Genomic DNA, 25,408 nt, shown 5'->3' with positions numbered 1-25,408 from the left:
TAACACCTGTCATGAACATGAATAAGCCTTCATGAATATTTATGACTGTTATCATAAAGCGCCATTCGGTAAATTATGACACTTTTAACTTTTAACTTGACATTAACCAAGAAATCATTACTGTTTAAACTTTACCTTTAATAACATAAAGTTACCTTATTTTTAAAGTGCAATCAGTAATACTTTTATAACAAATTTATATCAGTAATGATTTCCTGGTTAATGTCAAGGTGTCATAACAAAGACATTTTAAATAATGTCAACTTTGTATTAAAAGTGTGATAATTTACCCAATGACGCTTTATGATAACAGTCATAAATATTCATAAAGGCTTATTAACGTTCATGACAGGTGTTTATGACAATGTCATGTCAGTCTTATTCACCCCCCTTCAAATAAAGTGTTACCCCAGTAGCTTGCCATCATAAGAGTGTGAATTTGCCCTTTGAGATTTCAATTTGATATATAAGGGACACTGTAAATAAAATTGATTATTATAATGTTATAGCACACTACTTAAGGCAAAAGTATAGTCTAACTACTTTATTAGGCAGACTTTGCTGGTGCAGGTTGGGTTCTACTTAAAAATACCTTAAATCTTGGTGGAATAGACTCAAGTGTGAGAAACAAGGGTCCATATTGACATCATAGTATGACTCACTTGCAAATCTCTTGTTCCACCTCATCTCAAAGATGCTCCAGTAGTTTAAGACGATGTGAGATTTGTGGTGCATTATCCTTAAGGGAGCAGCCATCAGAAAAAATAATGCACTGTAGTCAGGAAGGGATGAAAACAAAAAAGGTAGGATGGATCCATTACTCTGTGCAAGAAAAACGTAACTGATTCACTATTTGAGTTAACAGGAAATTGAACAGGTGTACCTAATGAAATGGATAGTGAGACTAGCTGAAAATAACCTTAAGCAAAAATGCCTTTCATTAAACTCACATTTATGTGTTGTTTAATTGATCTGTTGTAATTTTTTAAAATCTCAAATGCTGTGCTCTCTTTAGCTGCAGGCAGAAAATCATCACAATTAGCAGAAATAAAGGCTTTAATTAATCTTCTAATGTTTCACTCAGTGAATTAAATTACTAAAATAAATTGACTTTTCAGTAAGCTCGTGTCCTGGCCCAGCTAATGCATAACATCTTACTGAAATGCTAGCATGTTTGCTCGTTGTTTGAATATGATCTGTTGATTATGTGGCCAATAACGCGCAGTATTTCAGTGGAGTTAATGTTACTGCTTCTGGAGGAAAAACTGCTGAAAGGAGACATTATTCCTCAGTATTAGCTTATCGCCACAACCATCAAACACATAACTCTAACTGTCTGTGACTAATGACGTGGCTGATTGCTTTGTACTGTTTGTTGTATATTCCACCTCTGGTACTTCCTAGCACTCGTTTTTATTTTGTTTTGTTTTTGCTCTATTTTTATTTTTCTTATTTTTGCATTATTTGGGCAAAATAATTTTGCTGAAGGGATCAATAAAGTGATCCTGAATCTTTTCTTTGAAACAAGGAAAATTCATTGACTAGTCTTTTGGTTGCTCTTTGAAAACAGCTGTCTGAGCTCCAGCATCCACAAAAGTAACTCCTTGAATTGGATTCAGGTGGCATATAATCATAAAAAGTAAACCAAAAATATATATTTAAATTTAGTCCAGGAATAATGGTATTTTAACGATGCCTTAATCTGAATCCGTGGTCCGATACTTTAGATATTCCTTTTTTAAATATTATTTTCTGGCTTTAATAAGAACTTCTCATTGCTAATTCTGTAGGACATTCTCATAAATGGTGGATGTGAGTCTTGCATATACATTGGAAATAAGAGCATCAGACTGTGAAGTAGATGTATTTCAGTAGGGGGCGGGGGGTCCGGTGAACACATCATTATTAAAAATATATTAAGCATTAGCATTACTTTAGAATTACAACCAGCACTACACCACAGTTAGAATATCTCCTACAATTATCAGAGTTGAAAATGGTGTTATAGATAATTGTGCCTGTTAGGATCAGTCATTTGAGAGACGTGTTAGGGAAGTGAACTGTGAGCTCCAAGTTAGTGACTCTTCTCTTGTCAGACTTTCACATTTTACAAACTCCTTCAAAAAGACAGAGACACCGGCCCAGTTCCACCTCTGACGACTGTAAAAAAAAAGAAAATTATGTTGCTTGACTGTCTAAAACTATGTTAGAAAATGTTCCTCTGATGTCATCATAACATTCTCGGCTCAAATACAAAATATTAAAAAGAACTGGCTGACAAGAGGCCTTCCAATATGATACTGAGCCAGAGAAATAAAGATAATGTTCAATTTCTTTCTGCTGCCTTCAGTGCCAAGAACAGGAAAAGATATGCCCTTTATTTGATGGCCTATATAACATGATGAACAAACCACAATCAGCTCAGTAATACCACTGCGAAGAGCAAGAATGCATTCAACTGTGCATCCTTCTTAGATGCACTTGCTTTTGCTCATAACTTCGGATTCCTGCTTACTAATGACACAAATTGCCAACACTTCACAGTCAAAAAAGATATGCAGATGCTCTCTATCCCACCAAGAGTCAGCATTTAGCATTTAGCTTCTACTGCTTATGCGGTCTATTCCCTTGGGTAGGAATGACCAAGCAGCTGTTTACCAAAGCGAGAACATGCATAAACTGTGTGCTTGATATATCGACTTCCCCTGAGTTAGTTGCTTTGCATCCAGTCACGCTCACTGAATGAAACCCAACATCTTGAGCAGCACCCTGGAATGAAAATCTAATGTAGAAACATGCATTGTGTTTGCCTTTTTTCCCAAAACCAACTTGTTTTAATAAATCTGCAAAGACAGAGGGAGGTAATCTACATTTCAACCTGTTGTTGGAGATCATTAAGAGGCAACACTCCAAGACTTAGACTCATGATGCCAGTCATGCTGCTAACCGTGATGATCATCAATTTAAGGAAGTAAACAGTTTCTCCCACCCATATTGCCTCATCTTCTTTATCACGACCTGGTACGCTACTACCACCGCCAAAAACAAGAGAGGGATGGAGTGTACCTTTCACTTTGCAAGACATTTCTGCCCCCAGGACCCTGAAGTGTGCTGGAAAGATTCTTGCCAACCCATCTCACGTCAGACATGGACTTTAATATCAAAGAAAACAACTGATTTACACAAAACAATAATTAAATAAACAAACAAACAAAAAACTGATTGCATAAATATTCACGCAGTTCAAATGCTTCACAAATGGTCTTGCTGTGGTGGGCCTGGTTGCAGGAATAAAAATAAAGGTATATTCCCCTTGTTGAGTAGTTCACCTTGTTAAGTTAAAGCCACAACAGACCAAATCCAGTTTGGGTTTGAACATTTCCTGTACACAAGCTCAATTGGATATAAAAATATCAATTAGGTTTCCACCATAGATGTGATTAAATCTAGAAAGAGAAAAGATCCTTGCTAATACTAAGTGTTGGCCACCGTGTGATCCCTTATGTAATCCAATTGCACAATTTCCCCATCGCTCTTTTTTTTTCCTTGGTACCCCTCACCTCCTTCTTCACGTCTGCTGCAGCAACACTGATGCTTAAGCATTCTAAGGGAGTGCAGACACACTCCAAAACTTCTTAATGGGCAGGCTAAAAATAGCTCAGGCTGGATCTGACTGGGCTGATTCAGGCAGCTGTGAGTCATTCAGCTGTGCTACTATGTAAAGAGAGCGAAGGGACATAGCTAACATGCACAAAAAGAAAGAAAGAACAAAAAGTCTGCACATCTTTATAACCACTGTACAAGTCAGGAGAGTTACAAATAGCGTAATGCTAAAAGACAGAGCCGTGCTCCTGAGGGACATTCAACGCTGCGTGACGCCAAGGAAGACAAATTAAAGCTCATTCTATGGAAATCATAGATGTTGTTTAGCATAAGGGTGGCATATTTGTCTTGGGGGAGCTACACAACATCTTCTTGCTGAAAGACAGAGAGATGGGAAGGGTGGGGGCTGGACGGTTCTGCTGGAGGGCTGTAAGATCCCAACAGATTGTCGACAACAGATTAACAGTGCCATTGCGAAAAATGAGTGTCATCGCAATTAGTTTGCATCATTAGAAAAGGAAGAGCAGTTCACAGTCACATCATTATCCCCTTCATTGCTGCAAGTAAACATCCACTATTAACCCCAAGTAACAGGCCAGCAGCATGTGTGCATATGTGTATGGGAGAGTGAGCAGAGTCTGTGCAGATGTTCAGTATATGATGTTCTGCTATGTTATATGGGCATATGATTTTTATTTTTTTTAGCTAAAAAGCAACATTGTTTAACCTTAAGCATCTTATAGCCATGGCAAAGAGCTTGAGCACATATCAGCAGTTCGCCACTAAATGATTATTGTGCCAATCAATCGATAGTCGCTGCAGTTTTTTTTTATCTTTTTCCTTCATCAGCCATGTTTTCTCTGTTTCTTTTCATTTTCTGTTGCCTTTGACTCATCATCTTCCCCTGTCTGTCCCCTCGAGCACTAGCTGGAGATGAACTGCTACTCGCAGGTAGCTCTGGCCGTGCAGAGAGAGAGGAGCAGAGTGGTGACATGACAACCAGGAGAACCGGTGATAGTTTAAACTGCCTCTTTCATGTGGCCACCTGCTTCCTTTCTCTGTCTTTCTCATTTTCTGTCCCTCTGACTGAAACTGTCCTCCCCCTTTTTTGTCTCCCTCCGGTTCTTCCATCATTGCTCTTTCAAACCTGGCAGAGCAGAGATGGAGGCAGGGGTAGATAAAGAAAGATACCACTTTCAGAGTCATGGCTCATGGTGACGTGCAGTGGTAGAGTGAAATTGGCCAATAGCAGGAAAAAGAGAGAGCACACTCAATAGTATTAAGGTTACTTAATTGTGGACTGGGTTGTCTTTCGTGCTTCGCTACGCTGAGACATATTGCCCTCGATGTCAGTAATGGCTCAATGGCTGCCTCCTGATAAACAAACCGTGCGTGTTTATGTGTGTCCCAGTGAATATCTTACTGTGTTATCCTGAGTTGTACTGCAGCTGGATAGCTGCCGATGGATGTTAGGGCGGAGGATGAGATTTTAAATGCTTCAGTAGATTCAGAAATTAGCAATTTGGTTAATGGCATAATGTAGTTCACTGGCTAGCTCATGTTTAATTATTACACGGGAATCTAAATACATTGACATTAAGAAGAAGTATGCAGCGTAGTCTACATTTTACATTTACCCCTTGTGTATATATATATATATATATATATATATATATATATATATATATATATATATATATATATATATATATATATATATATATATATAAAATTTGAAATGGTGACTTACAAGTCTCGCCCATATTGCATGGTACATATTATCAAAGAATTTTAAGACTAAAAGCTTCCAGTGACATAATTTTAGGAAAATTCTCCATTTCTGGAATTCTAGTTTTTCTTACATACATTCACAAAGTACCTTATAGGCCCTAAGTCAGAGTAACGTGACAAAATGTTAGGAGTAGTGAGGAGGACTTTTATTGAGCCTGAGATGGTCTTAAGCAGGGGCGATGGTGGAGAAACCGACAGAAAGGAAATATAAGGTCTGTAAAATGGACAGAGTTGTGCCAACAGCAGGCATTGCTTCTCTGTCCTGTTTGTTTTTTGCATCCTTTACTTTCCCATTTCATGATGTACAAACTGTTGGCCACCGAGTAAAATAACTGGTCTGTTTGTCATGTCATATGTGCACCAGGGAATCACTAAGTCGAGGTAAATACAGGTATTGGAATCTGTGGCAAACTTAGAAAGATAAGCTATGGTTTAGTTCAACTCAATTCAAATTCAGAGATACTTAATTGTTGCAGAAAATAAACTTGATAGATGATAGACTGATTTATTGATCCCAAAGGGAAATTAAATATTGTTGTAAGTCATATTAATTCAAATTCTTAAGTTAAGATTTGTTTCCATCACATTTATGCTAAAGGAATTGCTGAGGTAACAATGGCACTGATGATTTTGTCAAAAAGACATAACATAAAAGAAAAATAAGAAAAGTATAAGATACGCTAATGTAAGGTTTAGGCGAGATTATCCTTCTGCAATAAGAGATTTCTTTATTTTAAAGGTTTTTACACAATAACAATTATTATTCATCAAGCTTGAATTTTCTGTAAGTATGAACCCATGTAAATGTCGGCTACCCAACACAAATTACAAAGCATACAAGCTGCAGATCCACTTCAGACTCCTCGCAGCACCACATGACAACAATCCGCTCAACAACATTACAAAAAAAGACAAAAAAACGGATGGATATATTGAGGTTGAGGATAATTTTTAATCCCTTAAAAATCTAGATCTCAAAGAGTTCCATTTTTCAGGATTTATGAGTGAGTGGACTTTAATATCGCCCCCTCTCCCATCATGCCTCCTTCCTTCTCTCTTCTTCTTCTTTCTAACTGAAAGATATGCTCAACCGTCTCTGCTTCCCTGTCTCTTAGAGTATACTCCACCATCCGTCTCTCTGGCTATCTGGCCCCTTTCTTTCCAACCTTTCCCTATCTTTTTCTCACAATGCATTTAAATCGGGTATTTAGGGATTCCGGCTGTTCTCCCCTCTTTACACCTGCTCTGAAGTAACCTCAATCCCTCAACAACGCTTTTAACCAAGAAAATGCCCCAGCTGCTCCAGAAATAAGCCCAAGGAGACGTCTGCCAAATCACACAAGGAAGGGGGTGATATTTATGAGAGGAACAAAAAAGTCCCTGTCCCATTACTAAATGTAGTTTTTTGTTGCACTGCTAAACTACCTCACAAGACGGCCAACTGGTTTCCATGATGCCTCCTTATGAGACTCGGCGGAGTTTAGCACTGCACATGTTGCTGCCCTTGAGAACACACCAAACAAAATGTGCCATCTGTTGGTTAAATGGCTGTCCAAACCGAAATGTGGTCACATTAATCTGATGTACTCCCAGTTGTTTACTAGTTACAATGTTTACATTGATCTCTGCTGCAGTAGCATGGATGATTTGGTAAGAAAAATAGCCCGGATGCTTTGTTGTTCCAACTTGCTGGTGATAGTACATGGCATCCATTTTAAAATTTGGATTGTTTCTTTTCCGATCAGAGGATCTTGCATCAAGATAACATTAAGAACTATGTCTTTGAATTTACAAACAAAAAGAAGAAAAGGTGATAAGTAAGAAATGCATCAATGCAAAAATATATTTGGCCTTAAACAATTAATAAAAGATGGAAGGAATTTAAAAGGAAAACAAAGCAGAACATCTTCCTGAAGGTGGAATCTGTGACTCTTATTTGATTTCAAGTGCCAATCTACACCTGCTTTTATCAGATGTGACAACTGGAAATAATCTTGAGGTGATAACAGAGTTTAAACCAAAAGTGCCCCTCACATCACAATGTTTATGTTTTGCATGTTATGCAAAATTAAATTCCAAATTATTTTAATCTAATTATGTTGCTTTTTTTTTTCTTTTTTTTTTTTTTTACATGTAATTATTATATTTTAACATGATGATCTTTGTTTGTGTTTGTGCTGCTCCACTGTGCCCTCAACTTGCCCCCTGGAGACAAATAACGTTTCACTGAATTGAATTAACTAAGTTTTACAAACAAAAGCATTTAGTACAAGAAGTATACAATTTAGGATCTTATTGTGTTTCATATGTTTTACTAGAGCATTGCATTTGTAGCTTCAGGACCAACTGTTTTAATAACAGTTACTGATCTAATAGCACGCAGAAAAAGACTGAAATATAAAATTAGGCTTTGTTTTAGTGTCTTTGTGTAGTAGAAGCAGTATCCTTCTTGCACTGCCTGGCACCAGTGTCTTTGGCTGGCACCTGTGTATTGTGTGCAGCCTGATAACAGGAGGATGAGAGCGTGCATCGGGCTGATAACAGCTGGCATCGAGTGGTAGATTGGTTGTGTTTCTTAGAAGGCTTTCTACAAAGCAAGGATGTGCAACTATGGTTGGAGAAACTGGAGGAGTATTTCTTCTGCCGTTTCATCTGTGAAGCTATGGGTTGAGGAATAAAGGAGATCTTTCTTGTTGCAGCGCTGGCTTCCTTTTTCGTAAAAGATGAACAATACTGTATTCACATAGACATGTGTACAAGGAAAACTTTTTAACCTTTCAGGGTCCCTTAAAATTGTATGTTTTTCTTTAATTTTGCATAATTTGGGCTGTTTTTATGGAAATTTCACAAAATTTGTCCAAGATTGGTATTTTCAGTGGAAGTTTCCAGTTTTTCTATATTTGCTTTTACTTTACACATTTCATTACTAAATCAAGCAGTCTGTTGCCCTTTGGCCTTTTCTTCTGCAGCTCAGTTTCTTTCTAATTATGTACACTACCACTTAAAATTAAGACCAGCTTTTACACCAGCATTTATTTGTCCCCTGAATAAAAGCCCTTTTGGAAATCCTTTCAAAACGTTTCATTTTTTTTATGTTTCAGTGGGGAAGGGTATCTATTTTCTAATGCAATGTAAATCTACAAAGTGCATGCATGAAGAAAACAATCCAGTGAATAAAAAATTATAAGAATCAATGTTATTGCCTATTTTTGAAACTCCCAGGCTTGGAGATAAAAAAAAAAAAATCCCATTTGGATTTCTGATTTCAAGTTAGGATTTCTGAGAATTATTGAATATTAACTGCATATGGTGAGGACTAGCTTGGCATGAAAAAATAAAGAAAAAAAATATACCTTAGATATATCATTGAGTTTACACAGGACATCAAGTCATTACTCTAAAAGATTGTTTAATTGTAACATTTTAAAAAGACAAATCCTTAAAAAAACAACAGATGAATAAAAAAAACGAAAGAGTGCATAAAAATATTATGTTTTAGGTAGCAGGATGTAACAGCTGAAAGGAAATTTCACTCAGAATTGATGCTGCTGCAAAATGTAATTCATTAAAAACAGATAATTTCAAATGTTTGAGATTATCAAAACAGTAATAACTGCTTAATATTACTGTTCAAATGCCTTTCAATTAATCAAAGGAGCTGACAAATATGTTCTCAAAAATGGACTATGTATTAAACACAGGTAGCATATTAAGTAAACAAAAAGAAAAGTGAAAATTTGTTTGGAGTAAGAGTTTCTGAAGGGCTTATATTGGAGAGAGGTAAAAAAAAAAAACAAAACAACAAAAAAAACTGACTCAAAACATCACAGCAAGTCCAAAACATCTTGGACTGTTGTACTGTGTGCATGATACGCACATTAATTTGTACGAGGATGTGATTTATGATTTCTTACCAAGCCTTGGGTCATACTGTCTCATTTGAACTTCTTCCACACAGTCTGCCGGGAACCAGCCTGTTCTTCCTTTGACAGTGCCTTCCCAGAAACCTCCTTCACCTATACTTAGTACTGATGCAGAGAGAAAGAAAGGGGAATCGTTACTACTTACACAGAAAACCAGGGTCACGTGATATCACTGTGAGACTGCAGAGGCTGTGGAATGTTTTAACCAAAAGGCACACGCGGACAAAGAGCAGAGTGACATTAAGCATTTTATGAGCTTGTTTCATACAAAATACATCCGAAGGTGCAAAGACAACGGGGAAAACGACAAGGGAAAAAGTTTTTGTTTTAAAACTGCAAACGTGATATTGATGAAAACGGTGAAAGATACAAGCATAATTGCTGTTTGAATTCAATGGATTGATTACAGCATAGTAAGAGAGTAGGCTGCAGCTACTGACCCCCTGAATAATGCACTAAAAGTGACAAGATGCAGTTGAAAATGGCCATCCTGATGTGGTTAAGCAAAATGCTAAGTGGTGTTATTTTAAAACTGCTAACATTTCTATCAGTTGCTTTTCAGTTGCTGCAATATTACATCTTTTACAAAATATAAGAATTCCTTACATAAAATAATCTGACTATCCTACCAAGTCGTGTTTACTGTCTAAGTCTCCTGTATAGTAAACATGATAAAGTGATCTACGTGAGGGAGGAAGTGTAAACATTTTACACACAAATAATATTTCATTAGTAACTCATAAATAAATGTGTTCACATTTTTTCCCCCCATTGATAATATATGGTTTTAAAATAGAACAAATTTATAAAAAGGCAGTCAGATATTTAAAAGAGGAAAAACCGTGAAAGAAAAACTATGTGTTTTTGAAAGAAGTCTGCAAAAGACACAAGAGGGTGGGAAAGAGAAGAGAGAGTTCCCCCCCTAACTTCTCCCATGATAATTAGAGATGAATGTATAGCTGATATTGGTCTTCCCTGCAGGGCTGAGCTAGCACACTAATTTCTACAGCACTCATCTATTATCCCACCAAGCTAACAGACACACCCGCGTGCGTACACACATGCAGACTCCTCAGAGATCACCAGCTGTAACCGAGGCTTTGCCTGAGCGAACCCTTCTACACCGGTTGCTAGGATACGTCAGTACGATGTTGCAGCCGGCAGACAGCCCACTAAATGATGTACTCTACTTCCTCCAACTATATTCCACTCTGGCATGGGGACATGTTATGGTGATGTAACCTGGGGCTCTATAAAAGACAGCCTGCTGAATGGTACTATGCTCCCCATTCACATTGTTACACAGTGCTTAAAACCCTTACAAGATTTCCTGAAGATCACATTTGATTTCATCTAAATCTCGCGCAGAGACATACATGAGGAGGCCAGCTCAAACCAGCTCTGTTACATGATAAAAGCTTAGATTGTTATATTAAAGTATGATTTATCCAAGTTTCTCTTAGTTGTCACCATCTTCTGGGAAATAGTTATCAAACGGCTATTTGTTTTCTGAAGAAAATAAGTAAGGTAAGGTCAGGTAATTTTATTTATATAGCACATTTTCAGCAACAAGGCAATTCAAAGTCAGTACCTTACTTATATTTTTGCAGTGAAAAAAGGTAAACCAGGGATAAAGCTAATTATTTTAGTGAATCTCAACATCTGATTGCACGTTAACCATTTCATTAGATTAAAAAGCAACTAGTTACAAGAGCGAACAAGTGTATCAAAAGAACAAATTGGAGTTTATTGATTCCCCAGAATAAAAAAAACAGCATACAGATGACTGAGTAACCCTCTCTAGATTTCCCCTTTACGTAACTTTACCCTCCCTGTCACCTTAGTGGACCCGGCGACTCCATTTTTTCACGGTTAAACTTCTCATTTCTGTTTACTCCACACACCTTCTGTCCCCCGTCTCCTTCTCAGTGTTTCAAATGATTTCCCATTCTCCGCCTTGTTCTCTCTCTTTGTCAGCATGCCTGTCTATACTGCATAGAGGTCTCTGCAGCAGACAGGTGCCAGCTGTGCTCTCTGTTCCCCATTGGCAGGAATGAAAGAAAAGGTAAGACCTCAGATTGATCTTAAAAGCTGCCCTGGTTTAGTTCACTTACTTTCACATCCACCATTTTGTTTCAGGTCTTTGACGCATGTGGCTCAGAACTTGTGTGTGTCACTGAGCGTTGAGTGTTTTAGAAAGCTGGAAAATTGCACTACATTGTGTCGAAAAAGACCTGTCCAAAGTTTTAAAGGGAAGTTAAAAAGATAATGTTTTATAATTTGTTTTACAAATACATATCTGAAAAGTGTGTGGTGCAATTTATTCACAAACTGGGCAGAGAGAGGTTGTGAATGTCTTTCTTTTTTAAGATTCCCAATTGTGTTTATGTTTTAACTTTGTCTGGCCCATTGAAGGGGCATCATTTTACAAATGGCAGCATTTTTAGGACCTCTGTCCTGCTAGATATTTTGTGACTAACAGTTTTTCTTCTAGACTTGTCTCACATATAGATTAGTGCCTCTCATGGTGGCAGTATGTTAGATTACCTCTGTTACATTAGTTCTTATTTGTTCATGTTTGGACAGTTATTCCCTCTGGATTTGCATGATGAGCAGCTGGAGTTATTACTGTCATCACATTTTAGCTTTTGGACAGATTATGTGAGGTGTAACTGTTTAACTTGGATCTGATCCGTTTTTAAACAATGTCACTCTTCTATACAACAAAGTTCTGCAGAAATCAAGGTAGTCCTGTCAACAAATTTCTCAACTTGACTTGTGCCTCTCAGACTCCTCCGGTTTATGCATGGGCCTTTTGGCTTTATTCAGTTCCTCTTTGAATACATGGGTTCTGATAAAATGTGAAAAATAACATAATTACAAATAAGTCTGGTTCATAGGAACAGCATTCAGAAGCCTGAAGGTGTCATATTTATTAGTTCAAACTAAAATTTAAGCGTTTAGCCACAGTGACCAGTATTTGCTGGAAAAGGAAGAACATTTTCAAGCTTGGAAACAGTAACCCAAATGTAAAATATAGGGGGTGGCAGCATCATATCGGACGTGGAATTTCACAAAACCAATGGTATCTTGAGGAAGGAACATTGAAATAAAATATTGAAACAAGATTTCAAGGCACCAAGAAGTTAAAGCAAGAGAAAAATTGGGTTTTCCAAATGGACAATAACCCTAATTATACTCCCAAATTACTTCCACTGGGGAAATCAATACCCTAAAGTGGCCATCACAAAGCCCTTTTCTACTGTAGACACATATTTACAAGTAAGTTTTGCCTACAATCTGGAAAGGTACAAAAAAAAGACTCTCTTTTTTTCTCTCTCAAAAAGGAAATTATTTAAGACATATATGAACTTCTACGTGGATATTCTATTTTTTTTATTTTTATTTACCCAAGTACACTTAGTGAAAAGAAACAAGACCAGGAAGACAATTTACTTTTCTTCCTCTGTTGCTAGAGTGCTTCATTGCTTGCTAACATCATCATGAATCTTGGAAATCAGAGGTTAGATCAAAGGAGACAACACAGTTCTGTTTTCACAAAGCAGATTTGAAATATATTCGCCATGTTGTTGTTTATATCCAACCAGGCAGCTTTGATAATGAGCATTAGTTGCACACAGAATGTATGAAAGCCAGTATTGAAAATATCTAAAGAGTTTTGGCAACGATCACACTGAACAATATGTCACAAAACATGCCAAGTATATCCTGAACTAAACTCTGGGGTTCATTAAATAAATTAGTTACATAAAAAAAAAGAGTCCTCCTTTTCTGTCAAGATTTTTCAGGGATTAGCTAAATTACAGTTCATTAATTCTGGCAATCAACACCTCAGCTGGACACATGCTTTCGCAGCACAGCCAGCCTCGGAGCCATAATCAACACCACAGGTCAACTAGAGAGAAGAAGGTCCCATTAATTGACACAAAGTCACACATGAACACACTATGCTGGACACTCAGACTGGGAATTCATCTAATCGGGTTGCAGTCTGGACTCTCGCATCCATGTAACCTCAGTTATAATGAATGGAGATTTGGTTTAATGCTTGTTACACATTTATCGTTAAAAACCTGCACAACTTTTCACACCCTGATGATGGTAAGCTATACATTGTATAGCTACAGCTGTTCTGGGGCAGGCTGAAAAAAAGACCAACACACAGTCTGTGCCACTGGGCCCTTTGGACCACCACCAGCAGACAAGGTGGGCGAAGTGTCTTGCCCAGGAACACCACGACTGAGAAGGATGGGACAACTGGCAACCCACCAGTTAGCTGGACAAACTCCTACCTGCTGAGCCACTGTCATCCACAAGAAAGCAAATGAGATTGCATGAGAACATAACTTTCTGCAGCAAAGATCTAACAAAATGCGGCTCCAACTGGATATTTACATATGCTGTACAAAAAAGCCACATTGTCCGTCAGTCATGCAACTAATTGTCCATTTAAAAAATACACTTTCACTCAAGCTTTTAAGTTCCTATTAAAATGTGGTTTCAATATTTCCATATCATCTTCTTTCCTTGTGATGCCATCTGCTTTGTGAAGTGCACCAGTTCCTCCTGCAGTAAAACACTCAAAAGATGATGCTATAAGTTGCTTTGGAGTAGTGGCTTCTTCCTCTCTGATTAGCCCATCAGCCCACGTGGGTATATTTCACAAATAATACATTCTTACAATCTGCAAACAACGTCTCCACAATGTCTTTTCCTTTTGTTCTGGAGTTGATACATAGCTGTGCTTTTAGTTATTCAAATGCTATAACTTTACCAATTACAATTTTGCAACACCTGTACATTATCATCAGGGCTATTTGAAAGGCATGCAATACTAAGACAAGGTATGGGTAATGGAAACACATCTTTTAATCATTCTGGAATTTAGCAAATGTAAATAACTGTATTGTCCTGACTTGTGTAAAACCGGTCAGACATTAGATTCAGATCTAATGTCAGACAGTGAAAACATTATCTGTCTCTTTATACAAGGCATGGGAATATTTGTTGTTTATTTTCTATCCAACTGACAACAGAAGCAGTTGGCTTAAGTTTAGAGAAAACTACCATCTGCTCACCTCAGCCAAACATATCAAGGTTGCTTGAATGCGCTTGATGATGCAGATAAATAAACCACACATGGTGGTAAAAGAAGCCAAGCATTTCTGAAGGTAGAAAAAGCAAACCTGCACCAGCCAAGACAATCTGATCTCATTCCAGGCTAACCCCGTCCAGCTCCCTCAGGAGAAATTTAAAAGCAAAAGGATCTACAGATATAACCAGACAGATGCAGGAAGGCCCTGGCACAGCATCACAAAGAGGAAACCTATTCTTTAGTGATGTCTGAGAAGGTAACCCTCAGAGGACTTCAGGAAAGGCAACATAATTTTCTTTTTTTCTGAAAATACTAAACCCTTCCTCTATTGTTGTTTTTTGTGTAGAGCATCAATTCAGCAAAACCATACATCTATCTCATACACACACACACACCCAGGCTTCCTTTTTGTACGCACACACAAATTGAAACATGATCTTGCATGAGAGTAATGTTGTTGGGTTATGCTGTTTCATGTAAGTGTAATATGATTTTGTGACAAAACGCTGCTCTGACTGACTGCATGTTCCCATTTTTTGATTGTTTAACGTCTCACTGGGATCCCAATGGAAACAATGAAAAGACAAACCACAGAGCACGATTAGAAAACACGGTATCATTAGAGAGGGCCTCGGGGAGTGAGACACAGAGAAAGAGGCAGACAGAAAGAGGCACCGACAAAGAGAGATGACAGAAAGCAGGATGCAGACAGAAACTTACAAAAGGGAACAGCAATCGTTGAACAGACACATACTTATTTATGAGTTATCAAGAAGTCTGCCGTACAGTATTGTTCTCTCTGTGCCTCGTGCTTCTTCATCTTGCCCTTGGTTAAGGCAGTCACGACTCCTGGTTTAAAAATAGCATCAGTGAGGATGCAGAGCTATTTATACTCTTCACACGCCCTGCCTGCACGCTTCAATGCACCCCTTTACGCACGCGCGCGTGTGCGTGTGTCTGTGTGTGAGTGTTTTTTTTGGCAGCGCATGTCAGAGGAGTGAATGAACTCTTTGATTCTCTCTCTACTTTGTTCTAATGCTTTAACCTTAGTCATTTATAGTCATTCATATAGTGTTTTTTTTTGTCTTTTTCATTTAGCTTTTATTTATGTACACAGCGAAGGCAAGATAATGTCTTATGAAGGTAAATATAATCGATTAAAAAATAACGAGAACTACAAACAAACTTAACAACGTGGAAAACTTTGCAGAACGATGTTATTCCATCACAACAGTGGATGCATTAGAGTTTTGTTTTTGCCTGTAGACACAAAAACATGAAGGGTACATCTGAACTGATGTACCCTTCATTTTTTTTTCACTTCACTACCAAAAATTGGTGCTAAAGGCATTTGGCCCGTCAAAAATGCTGCACTGAATTTGTCAAACATAAAAAAAACCAATAAATTTTTATTTCCACAAGATAAAGTGATAGGATATCTTCAGTTTGAAGTTAATGCAGTCAAACATAAAACATGTGCTGTACCTGTTAAAGTTTCAAAGACGTCGTGTTCTTTATTGATTAAGGGGACGTGAGTCGACTGATTCCTCTGCGGGATTTATTAGGAACATCAGAACAGGGGCTACAGGTTTTAGCAAGGGCCAGTCGTAGACCGGAGAAAAGGTAATGTTCTAACATTCAGATCTTAGTTGTGTACCTTAGAATGATGTCAAACAAGATAAAAATGCATCTATCTAAACCACTGACTTGCAGCTGATTTTCTATGTATTTCTGTTCTCTTAGACTTAGATAAGGATTAATAACCCTCTAATTTTTCTACCTTAACATACTTAACATACCTCTTATCACATAGTATATCAAAAATAGCTTTATTGAGCTACGATTATTAAGTGTCAGCATACGTATCTTAAGCGTTACATGGCATTTAAAGGAGGCGTTTCTGAAACACCTAATGTTGCCAAGCAAACTCTTGTTGACACACAGTTAATAAATGTCCCTTCTGATTTTAAAAACGACTACAGTGGTTGCTGCATTAGTTTGATTATTTCTGAGCATGAAGTTGCTGAACTGCTTCTTTTTATTTTTAGCAGTCTCTCATTTTCACACTCTGAGACGTCTAAATAAAATGTAGCAACTTGATTCTCACAGTCATATTTCACACATTTATTGTGCAAACAAAACAGTAAGGCTCATGGGTATGGAAAGCCAATTTGGGAAATGGTCACATGTTTATTAGTTCCACGTTGCATTGAACAAAGAGCCAACCTAGTGTTTATTTAATGCCACTACATGTCCAATAAATGCCACCAGAGGCTTAAGAAGCACCACCTGCTGTTGGTGAAAAAACAGAACTTGGTGGTGCACAGAAAGGAACTCCACGCTCTGATTTTGTCAGCCAGTGAAACAGGCTCATTTTAAGAAAAACATACCTTTGTATTAAGGGTCAAAGCCAATAAAAGAAGCTTATAACATGCTTATAAACATGTTATAAACTGATGTAAAATATACACACACACACACACACACACACACACACACACACACACACACACGTGTGTGTGTGTGCCTAACACAAAGTGTGTGAAGGTGAGTGAGAGCACTCCAATAAGCAGAGTGCAGCAGTTATTAGGTGTAGATCCCTGCAGTCTTTATTAAAGCTCAGTTCAATTTGGTGTAATAGACAGACACAAAACATAACACAATCAGAGACACGCTAGCATTAGCTCCCAAAAACGCACACGATGCACATGGGATATATATCAGCCATTTACAGCAGTAAACTCATACTGGTCACTGCATACAAAATATAAGTGGAGGAATAGCAGTTGGGGAAAAGAGAAGGCACTTGTTGAGAGGAGATAGGGCATTGTGTGTCAAAAGAAGTTAATATTGAAAACAAATACAAGGGCAAAACGGGGGAAGGAAATTTGAGTTTAATGAAAAAAATGAATGTGAACACAGGAGAAAAGGAACAAAGGTGACAAGCAATTAAGGAGGTGATGTGGAAAGGTGCAAGCGGACTCGAGAGAAGACACAAGGCTGAATAAAGCACAGAACCAATAAATACAGAAAAGGGTTGGTCACTCCGCTCTGAATCAAAGGTATACGAGGGATTTCTGCGTGCTCATCTTCACAGGACTTCCTTAGCTTAGAAGAGGGTGAGGGAGTGGTGCAGTCTGGCTCATCAGTATTCCACTGAGAGAGCGTCAGATGGGATAAAAAAAAGGAGAAATCCTAAAGACTACAAATTTAAGAAAGAGCATCAAGTATGGGAAGAACAAGAAAAGCTTTTGTGAATGACATGTGAATCAGAGGAAATAGCAGAACAAAGAAGAAGGTGATTGAAAAAAAGAAAAGAGCAGAGGGCGGGATTCTTGTAAATTATAGTGGGAGGAGGAGGAAGACAGGAGGGAGGAAAACTCCAAGGCTGACTCAGAGGGATCCCTCTTCACTTCTCATCTCATCTCCTCCCCTCTTGCATCCCTTACAGGCCTGAAGAGAGCTGCATGACAAGGCTCTTCTTTCCCTCTCATTTTATTTCTTATGCTTCCCTTCCTTCTATCAACCTGTCACGGAAAACAACATCATTAAAAGCCTGCCTCTGCTTGGACAGAAAGAAATGTGGAAATGATGTAGCATGACAGAAAAATCTGATCACCAGTTTCATAAAATTGCAGCTAAGGCGTGTTTGAATCTACCAACTATTTGGCTACTATCAGATGAGGCTTCAGATGGCGTATGTAAAACATGGCCCTACATGACTTACCACCAAACATGACAAGTCTGCTTCTGAAACAGATTAACAGCAGTGTTAAGAGAAGATCTCGTATATTTCTAAGTTTTAGAAAAATATACATTCGCAACCACATCTTTTATTATCAGCTAAAAAAACATGTCATTCCATTCTTGGCTGCACTGCAACCTGCTACTAAACACTTAACGTGCTCTTAGTGCTTCAAAAACTGTATATCCAAAATCGGTACTGAATTAAATTATATTTTTACCTGAATTGTTAGTCTGTGGAAGTGAATTTGACAAGGGAGACCATTATGCAGACATATGTAATGGCATATGTTGTTTGGGTCAGCCTCTGATTTGAAAAATGAAGGGATTGGTATGACAATTTTATCTTAAGATTTAAAAGCTGAAATTCCCACACATTTCTTTTATCCGGATTTGTCCTGTAGCTGACTACTTGTTGACATATTGCAATACTGGCCTGGAACATAATTCAAATGATGTATCTAGTGATTTAAGTATAAAATAGATGATTTTTTTTTAGTTGCTTCCTATTTTAGATTGAGTTAAAATAACTTACAGCAGTCCTAAATATAGAAGTCCTACAGTATTTACAATTTCTGCTGTTATTTCCTGTCGGTATTTCTTTTATATATAAAATGAAGCATGGTGTCATTTATTTAACTATCAAGAAAACTGTGGATAACAATCCTCTGCAAAAAAAAAGAGGTCAGGACACAGGGCTTTTCAAATTTGGTGAAAGCTACTCCATCTGACACCACCAGGTAACCAGGTAAGACCATGACCTTTCTGTGCAGCTTTTCAAACCACTCACAGCGGCCACAAGTCTAATTGCACATGGCAGAAACGGAGTCGGTCCAGGTCAAACTGTGAACACGTCGTACATGATCGAGAGGTTGTTAGCAAAAAGCATATCAGTGTTGCTGTCGAATATGCATTTCCATCAGTCAATAGCTGCTGTTTATGCCACAGCAATCCCGTTCATGTTTATTCATACACTGATTAACTCTGCGACTGCTGTTTCTGCTCTGCTTCTAATTACCATTTTGTGTGAGGCTACATCTCACTAAGTTAGATGTATGTACTGCGAGTGGATCTTTTAATTTCAGTAAGAGGCTAAATGTGGGATAATCCTGTCAAGCAGGGCGCACCATACGGGAACGTTTGGAAAACAAGCAAGCTGGAAAAAACGTGTCAAAAAAAAGTAAAAGTGTAAGGAGAGGACAGGTGGTGTGGTCAGCATGGAGCAGGTAGGTGCGTGGGCAGGACTTTGCACCCTGCTGCTACTCTGATTGGACAGTAATGTCCTTGCCTAGAGCATGTGACCCTGTCCACTATCAACAACACACAAACACCTTGGGACATTGCAAATGACTAATGACAGAAACCTTTTCACAGACTGACATTAACATATTATCGCACATAAATAATTTTATGTGAACAAATATATTGGTGGTTGACATTTTTTTAGCATTTAGATGTTTAAACGTGGTACATTAAGATATGATTTGTACTCTATATATAACAGTGCTTTTGGTTAGTCTTGTTAATGAACTATGAGTCACTGTTTGTCCTGAAAAGGCATTTTCTGAGTTCTTCATATGGTGGCATACCAGAGGAAACAGTTCCTGACTCATTCCAAACCTCAGGGCGTAGAATGATTTTATATATTTTGAAATTTCTTATGTTTCTAATTCCAGCAAAGCTGATGTGCAACAGTGACCTGTCCCTGCTCAGACTAGAGCAGAGACAGGTAGAGAAGCCTTTCCTGTCTGGGACATAAGTACACATCTTAGAGTATGATGTTTACAATAAGATGATATTACTAATAAAATAGTATTGTCATATTATTGTTATAACATGATAATACTTATTGTATTACATTTGGTCTTATCGTATTATGTTTGGTCTCTTCATAATGAATTGGTTTGTCTGTTTAGCTGGTTATAAGGTTGTCTTATTGAATAGAGTGCCAACGTTGTAGCCAAGGGTCAGATTACACTCAGACTTGTAACCAAAACAATAACACAATGGTCTATATCTCACAGCAAATCGTCAATATGGCAAACCTTCACATTAACAGCTAAATTAGCAAAATGCAAACATATTAAAATATGGTTAGAAATACTTTTTGCCCTAAATTATTGCCTGGTGTGTTTTTGTTTTCTTTAAAAACTATATTTTGATTTAGGGAATAAAATGGTAATTGATATTTTAATATATAAAAAAAATCTTACTGCCCATCCTAGTACCAAGTCTGTATGTAAGTCATTGTTGTTGCAAAACCATCCTCTATAAAAAAAAAATATAAGAAAACCCACAGATAGCAGAATCCAACATATATCTTTATATACTGCTCAAAAAAATAAAGGGAACATTTCACTTTAACTTTAATTTAATCCAGGCCTCCATTGGTTAATAAATTTGATTTCCATTGATGATTTTTGTGTGATTTTGTTGTCAGCACATTCAACTTTGTACAGAACAAAGTATTCAATGAGAATATTTCATTCATTCAGATCTAGGATGTTATTTGAGTGTTCCCTTTATTTTTTTTGAGCAGTGTAAATCCTTTTCATCAATGACAGCCAGTTAAAACAAATATTTTGAGTAAACCGCAGATACAAAAGCATGCTTTTACTAAAATAACAGAGGGCTTAAAATGAAGAAAAAATAAGGCAGAGCAGCATTTCTTCTAAGTGTGCCTCAGATATTCAGACAGCTGGTTGTTGAATACTTAAAGGCTGCAGTTTATCTAACTTGTGGGAGGCAATTACTTGTTTCATGTTATGCAAAGCCAGTCACACATGCAGACACGTGCACACACACTTCCTGATGCAAACAACAATGGAGGGATGCTACTTCTTGCACATTAACAAAAAACACTGGAACACACCAAATGCTTCTCATGCCACTGCCGCATAGAGATAAAGTACAATTAATTCATCTCAGTCTCACTGTGGGAAACTAAACATTAAATTTAGTCTGCAACGCTTTGATCACATGGTTTTACCTAAACTGATGCATAAAAAAGGTTAAGACAAAAACAAAAACGACAAATAAAATTGAGACAGGAAGCAGGCACCAACTGTCCTATAGAATCAAATAGACTTTTTCCTAAATTCACCAAAAGCAAATTTTGTTCAAATTACATGCCAAAGCTGCAAAATACACTCAGTACCTGTTGCTTGGTAACTGTAAGATGCCTTTGCGTCCAGTATTAACAGTAGCTATTTGTATTATGAAAATGAGAGACACTCTGTGAACTTTATCATTTGCATAGAGGCTATTGATCTTGTCGAAAACCCATTTAAAAACAATGTAAAAATATGATTCAATAACTTTTAAAGCTTTTGAAATAAAACAGGGCATGTTCTTTCGAATAAAAGGTTTAACAGAGATTTTCCAGTTGATGTAGCAGTGTGCAGAGTGTCTGCTAAAGTTAATGCATTACCTACTTTGTGTTAAGATCACAATAGGTCCTTCCATAACCCATGCAAAGGTAGACCTTGAAACCACCCAATGGAAGCCACAAGTGGGCATTTGGGTGTTTTTTGTTTCTATAGCTGGTGTAGGTGTCCTCCGTTACACATGGCAGTGTTAATATTCTGCACACACAGGGTGCGGCCAAACCCCATTAATCATGTTTGTGAATGTCTAATCTCAACATTACTTGCACTGGTTTCATTTTCATGGCTGTCTGCAAGATTTATAATGGCGTTTTGAGGGGGTATATGTGCTCTGGTGTGTGTGTGTGTGTGTGTGTGTGTTTGTGCACACTAGATGTAATACACTGTTACGGAAGCATGCTCTCAAATGTGTCACCTTGTTGAGGTGAAGAATGTCCCAAACTTGCACTTATTGCCTTTAGTGGGAAATGAGGAGAGAGGGACGCAGGATGTTGACACACATTTATGTACCTTTAAATATAATTTTTTTGTGTGTTTTTGCTTGAATTATGAGTTTCAACAAATATATATGGCTATGTATATATTAGTGAAACTATGTGTGTATGTGTGTGTTCAAGTGTGCAGATGCTTCTGTGCGCACAAGTGTAAAAAGAGCTTGACCTGGTTACCACCTGTTACCATGGAGATGGTAAGTGGCCTTTCAAGAGATGTCCAACCGGATGATGAGATCAGATTACATCAGAGAAGGGAAAGAGCGGTAACAAACACTGAAGTGAGTATGATAAGGAGCACATGTAAGGAGGCTTAGGGATGGACCTTGGAGGCCTACAAATGGAGTGCCCCAACAGGAATCCTAAACCACAAACCCACAGTACACACTCTGTATGACAAATGCTGCATACACACATGGAAACATCAGATGTCAGATTAAAAACAGAGAATGAAAACAAATGCTTGCTAGTTTTGTGGTCTGGCGGCTGTCAGGAAGTGCTGAACTACCAACTGCTCAATTACCTATGACTAGCAGGCTGCTTGGAGAGCTGGATGTTGATGTAAATAGTGGACAGCAGGACTGTTTATGTAGCCAAAACTAGAGACACCAACTGGTGACAAAAGAGAAGTCGATGGATAGTAACAGGTTCATGACTAAGCTGGGAACAATTCTTAAATCTGAGCAAGGAGCTGATGAAACTTAACTTCAGACTCTAAAATTTTGATTTATCCACACATTTATATCTTATAAACAGCTTTTGAAGCCTTTGTGGACTATTATTGGTTATAGTAAACTTTGTTTTACCTCAGTCATACTGCGATTTGACAACCCTGACAAACCTGAGTAAAAAATTCTAATGTATATTACAAGATATGATTTTAAGACACAGGTTGTAATAGTGTTCAGAATTAATTTTTTAGCCATTAGAAAACAAAAGAAAACCGTCAAAGTTACCTTCATGGTTATCGGTAAAGTCAGTGTAATCATCAACGTCTTCAATGCATGAGGCGTCAGCTATAGGGCATGTAAATTAATTAATACATACTTGATAAAAACAAGCACAAAGAGCAGAGTAACACTACAATGCTAAAGCTATAATTGTTGTTAAACTAGTTACAGTATTTTACTTTAAATCACATTGTTCTGAATAACATACACCTCTATCTTCTAGGGAGAATTTTATCAGGACCAAAAAATTAATTTTGGACATTTAGTTGGTGATTGCTCCCTGCCAGTAGGAAAATAAAATAAATATAGAGGAAGTGTTTTCTTTTTGAGAACTTTAATACTCCAATGCTTTCCCACCAGATACAATGAAAAACTTGCAGAGAGCAAAACCAACTTATGAGAACTAATATCTTATATAATGTAAAATACTTCGAATAATAATAATACTAATCATTTATCACAATCATTGCCATAATCAGTGTCATCTGAAATATTAAAGGCTGACATTTAAGTGAGATATGTTGCTACATTATTCTACTGGTATGTTAAATTATAGTGATTCAACACACAGGATTCAAACAAGAGGACATGGATTTACTCTATTTACCGTCGGAGTCCAGGCAGCCACTTTTTACTATGAGTAAATATAAAAAAAAGAACAAATGAATGAATTAAACAGAATTACCGTGCATGTAATGCAGCTAATATATTGAATCATTCTCCCTCAAGAGCAAACAGTGTTCTGTACATGAACAGGTCACCAAGCTTTCACTTTAAAGTGCACTAACTATAGTTGAAAGAAATGTTTCAACAAATCTTTTTAACTGACATAGAAACTTTATCCATATCTCTATTTAATCAGAAAATGACCAGATTCCTATGCAAACAATCCTCATAAAAGTCCAAACTTTCTAACACTATTCTGGAAAATATTTGCCAGTAGCTCTGACGCTACTTTGTCAAAAATATCAAGATAATAGAGACATGTTTAAATGTGCAGGGGTATCAGAAAAACCCCTGCACAATCGTCAGTTATGCTGAAACGGAAATATAAGGAATATCATCAATGCATTTTGTATATGTACTTATCCATTTTGTCAGATATTAGGTTGGACTTGAAGACAAAAAAAAATCCAAATTCAAATTGTTAAAACTGTTTTTAACGATTTGTAGTTAGGCATTTACTGATATGTGTATATAAGGATCATCCCCTTCCTCAAATCATCCACACACAGGAATATCATTTAATCAGATTTACCCAGTCTGATCTCATCATAGACATGGTCCTCTAGTAAAACTGGTGATTAAAGGAGTAATACAGAACACAGGAGAAACAGAGATTAATGCTTTGCACTTTGCTCTTTGGGGGTTCTGGGGATGGGGCTGAAAATCTACTTAATAGGTAATTTTCAGAATCTCTGTGAACAGGGAAAACATTTTAGTTGAAGGAGCAAAAAGTACTATTAAAATAACCAATCATTTTCATCTTATAGGTTGAAAATTATTAGTTCTCAACCAATAAGATTAATTGGTTCACTCCTTGAAGACACGGGGTGGAAACACCCCTTGTCTTCTTTTCCAGTTGTTAAGTTTTTATTTATTTATTTATTTTCACACTTAAATGTTTCAGATCAAAAATCGTATCTTATTTTAAAAAAAATATTAATACAAAAGGCAATTTAGATAAGAATTTTATTTAGTAAGTTACAGTCAATTAAAAGTTCCAGGTAATTTTGATTCATTACCTCTTCATAAAAACTTTAAAAAAAAAACTTCTTGAAACAACTGTAGCAAAGCGGTGTTAATTCTTTGTTTTGTGTTTTAGTGCTCATTAATATATGCAGTTTTCTACATAACACTTTTGCCATATTTTATCTTAATGCAACCTTTCTAGTTACATTAAATAAACACCAGCACGATTATGACATGTGATGCACACCATACCTACTGAACACTGCTATATAGTTCATATTATTGCATAAAAGATAAGATGTGGTTTTATCCAGGACACCCTGTATTGCTGTTGTGCTTAGTGGCTCCTCTTGTGCCATCATGATTGGGACCTTGGTAACTGTCTATCACATCAGACTTTATAGCTTCTTGTAGACCTTCTTAATGTCAGCAACCTATTGAAACTGTCAATGGCACATGCCATTCCAGGGCTTGTCTCTCCTTAATGGCTTCTTGTCATTCATTGGAGTTCCACTTTGCACTTTTATTTTTCCCCCGGTGGTTGTCAGTTTTGATTTTCTGAAATCCATGGTATGTACAGTAGTACAACACAGAAAGTTCACTCATTTAAAATTCAATATTTACTTCTCTAGGACTATAAAGAAAGAGAGTCGAGAAAGAGGATAGATAGATAGATAGATAGATAGATAGATAGATAGATAGATAGATAGAT

The 25,408-nt window shown here is 37.2% G+C and overlaps 1 protein-coding gene across 6 annotated transcripts in view; it reads right to left on the bottom strand.

Annotated features, from left to right (window-relative positions):
• Window positions 1-25,408, bottom strand: part of shank3a (SH3 and multiple ankyrin repeat domains 3a) — a 145,927-nt gene that overhangs the window by 31,623 nt on the left and 88,896 nt on the right. For all 6 annotated transcript variants that reach the window (XM_016668116.1, XM_016668117.1, XM_016668114.1 and 3 more), the window contains one exon: window positions 9,309-9,422. In XM_016668116.1, coding sequence (XP_016523602.1) covers window positions 9,309-9,422 — 114 coding nt within the window. The remainder of the gene's footprint in view (window positions 1-9,308; window positions 9,423-25,408) is intronic.

This window comes from Poecilia formosa, unplaced genomic scaffold, assembly GCF_000485575.1.
Source record: "Poecilia formosa unplaced genomic scaffold, Poecilia_formosa-5.1.2 Scaffold13, whole genome shotgun sequence".
Lineage (NCBI taxonomy): Eukaryota > Metazoa > Chordata > Actinopteri > Cyprinodontiformes > Poeciliidae > Poecilia > Poecilia formosa.
This window is presented reverse-complemented; position numbering and strand designations above follow the sequence as displayed.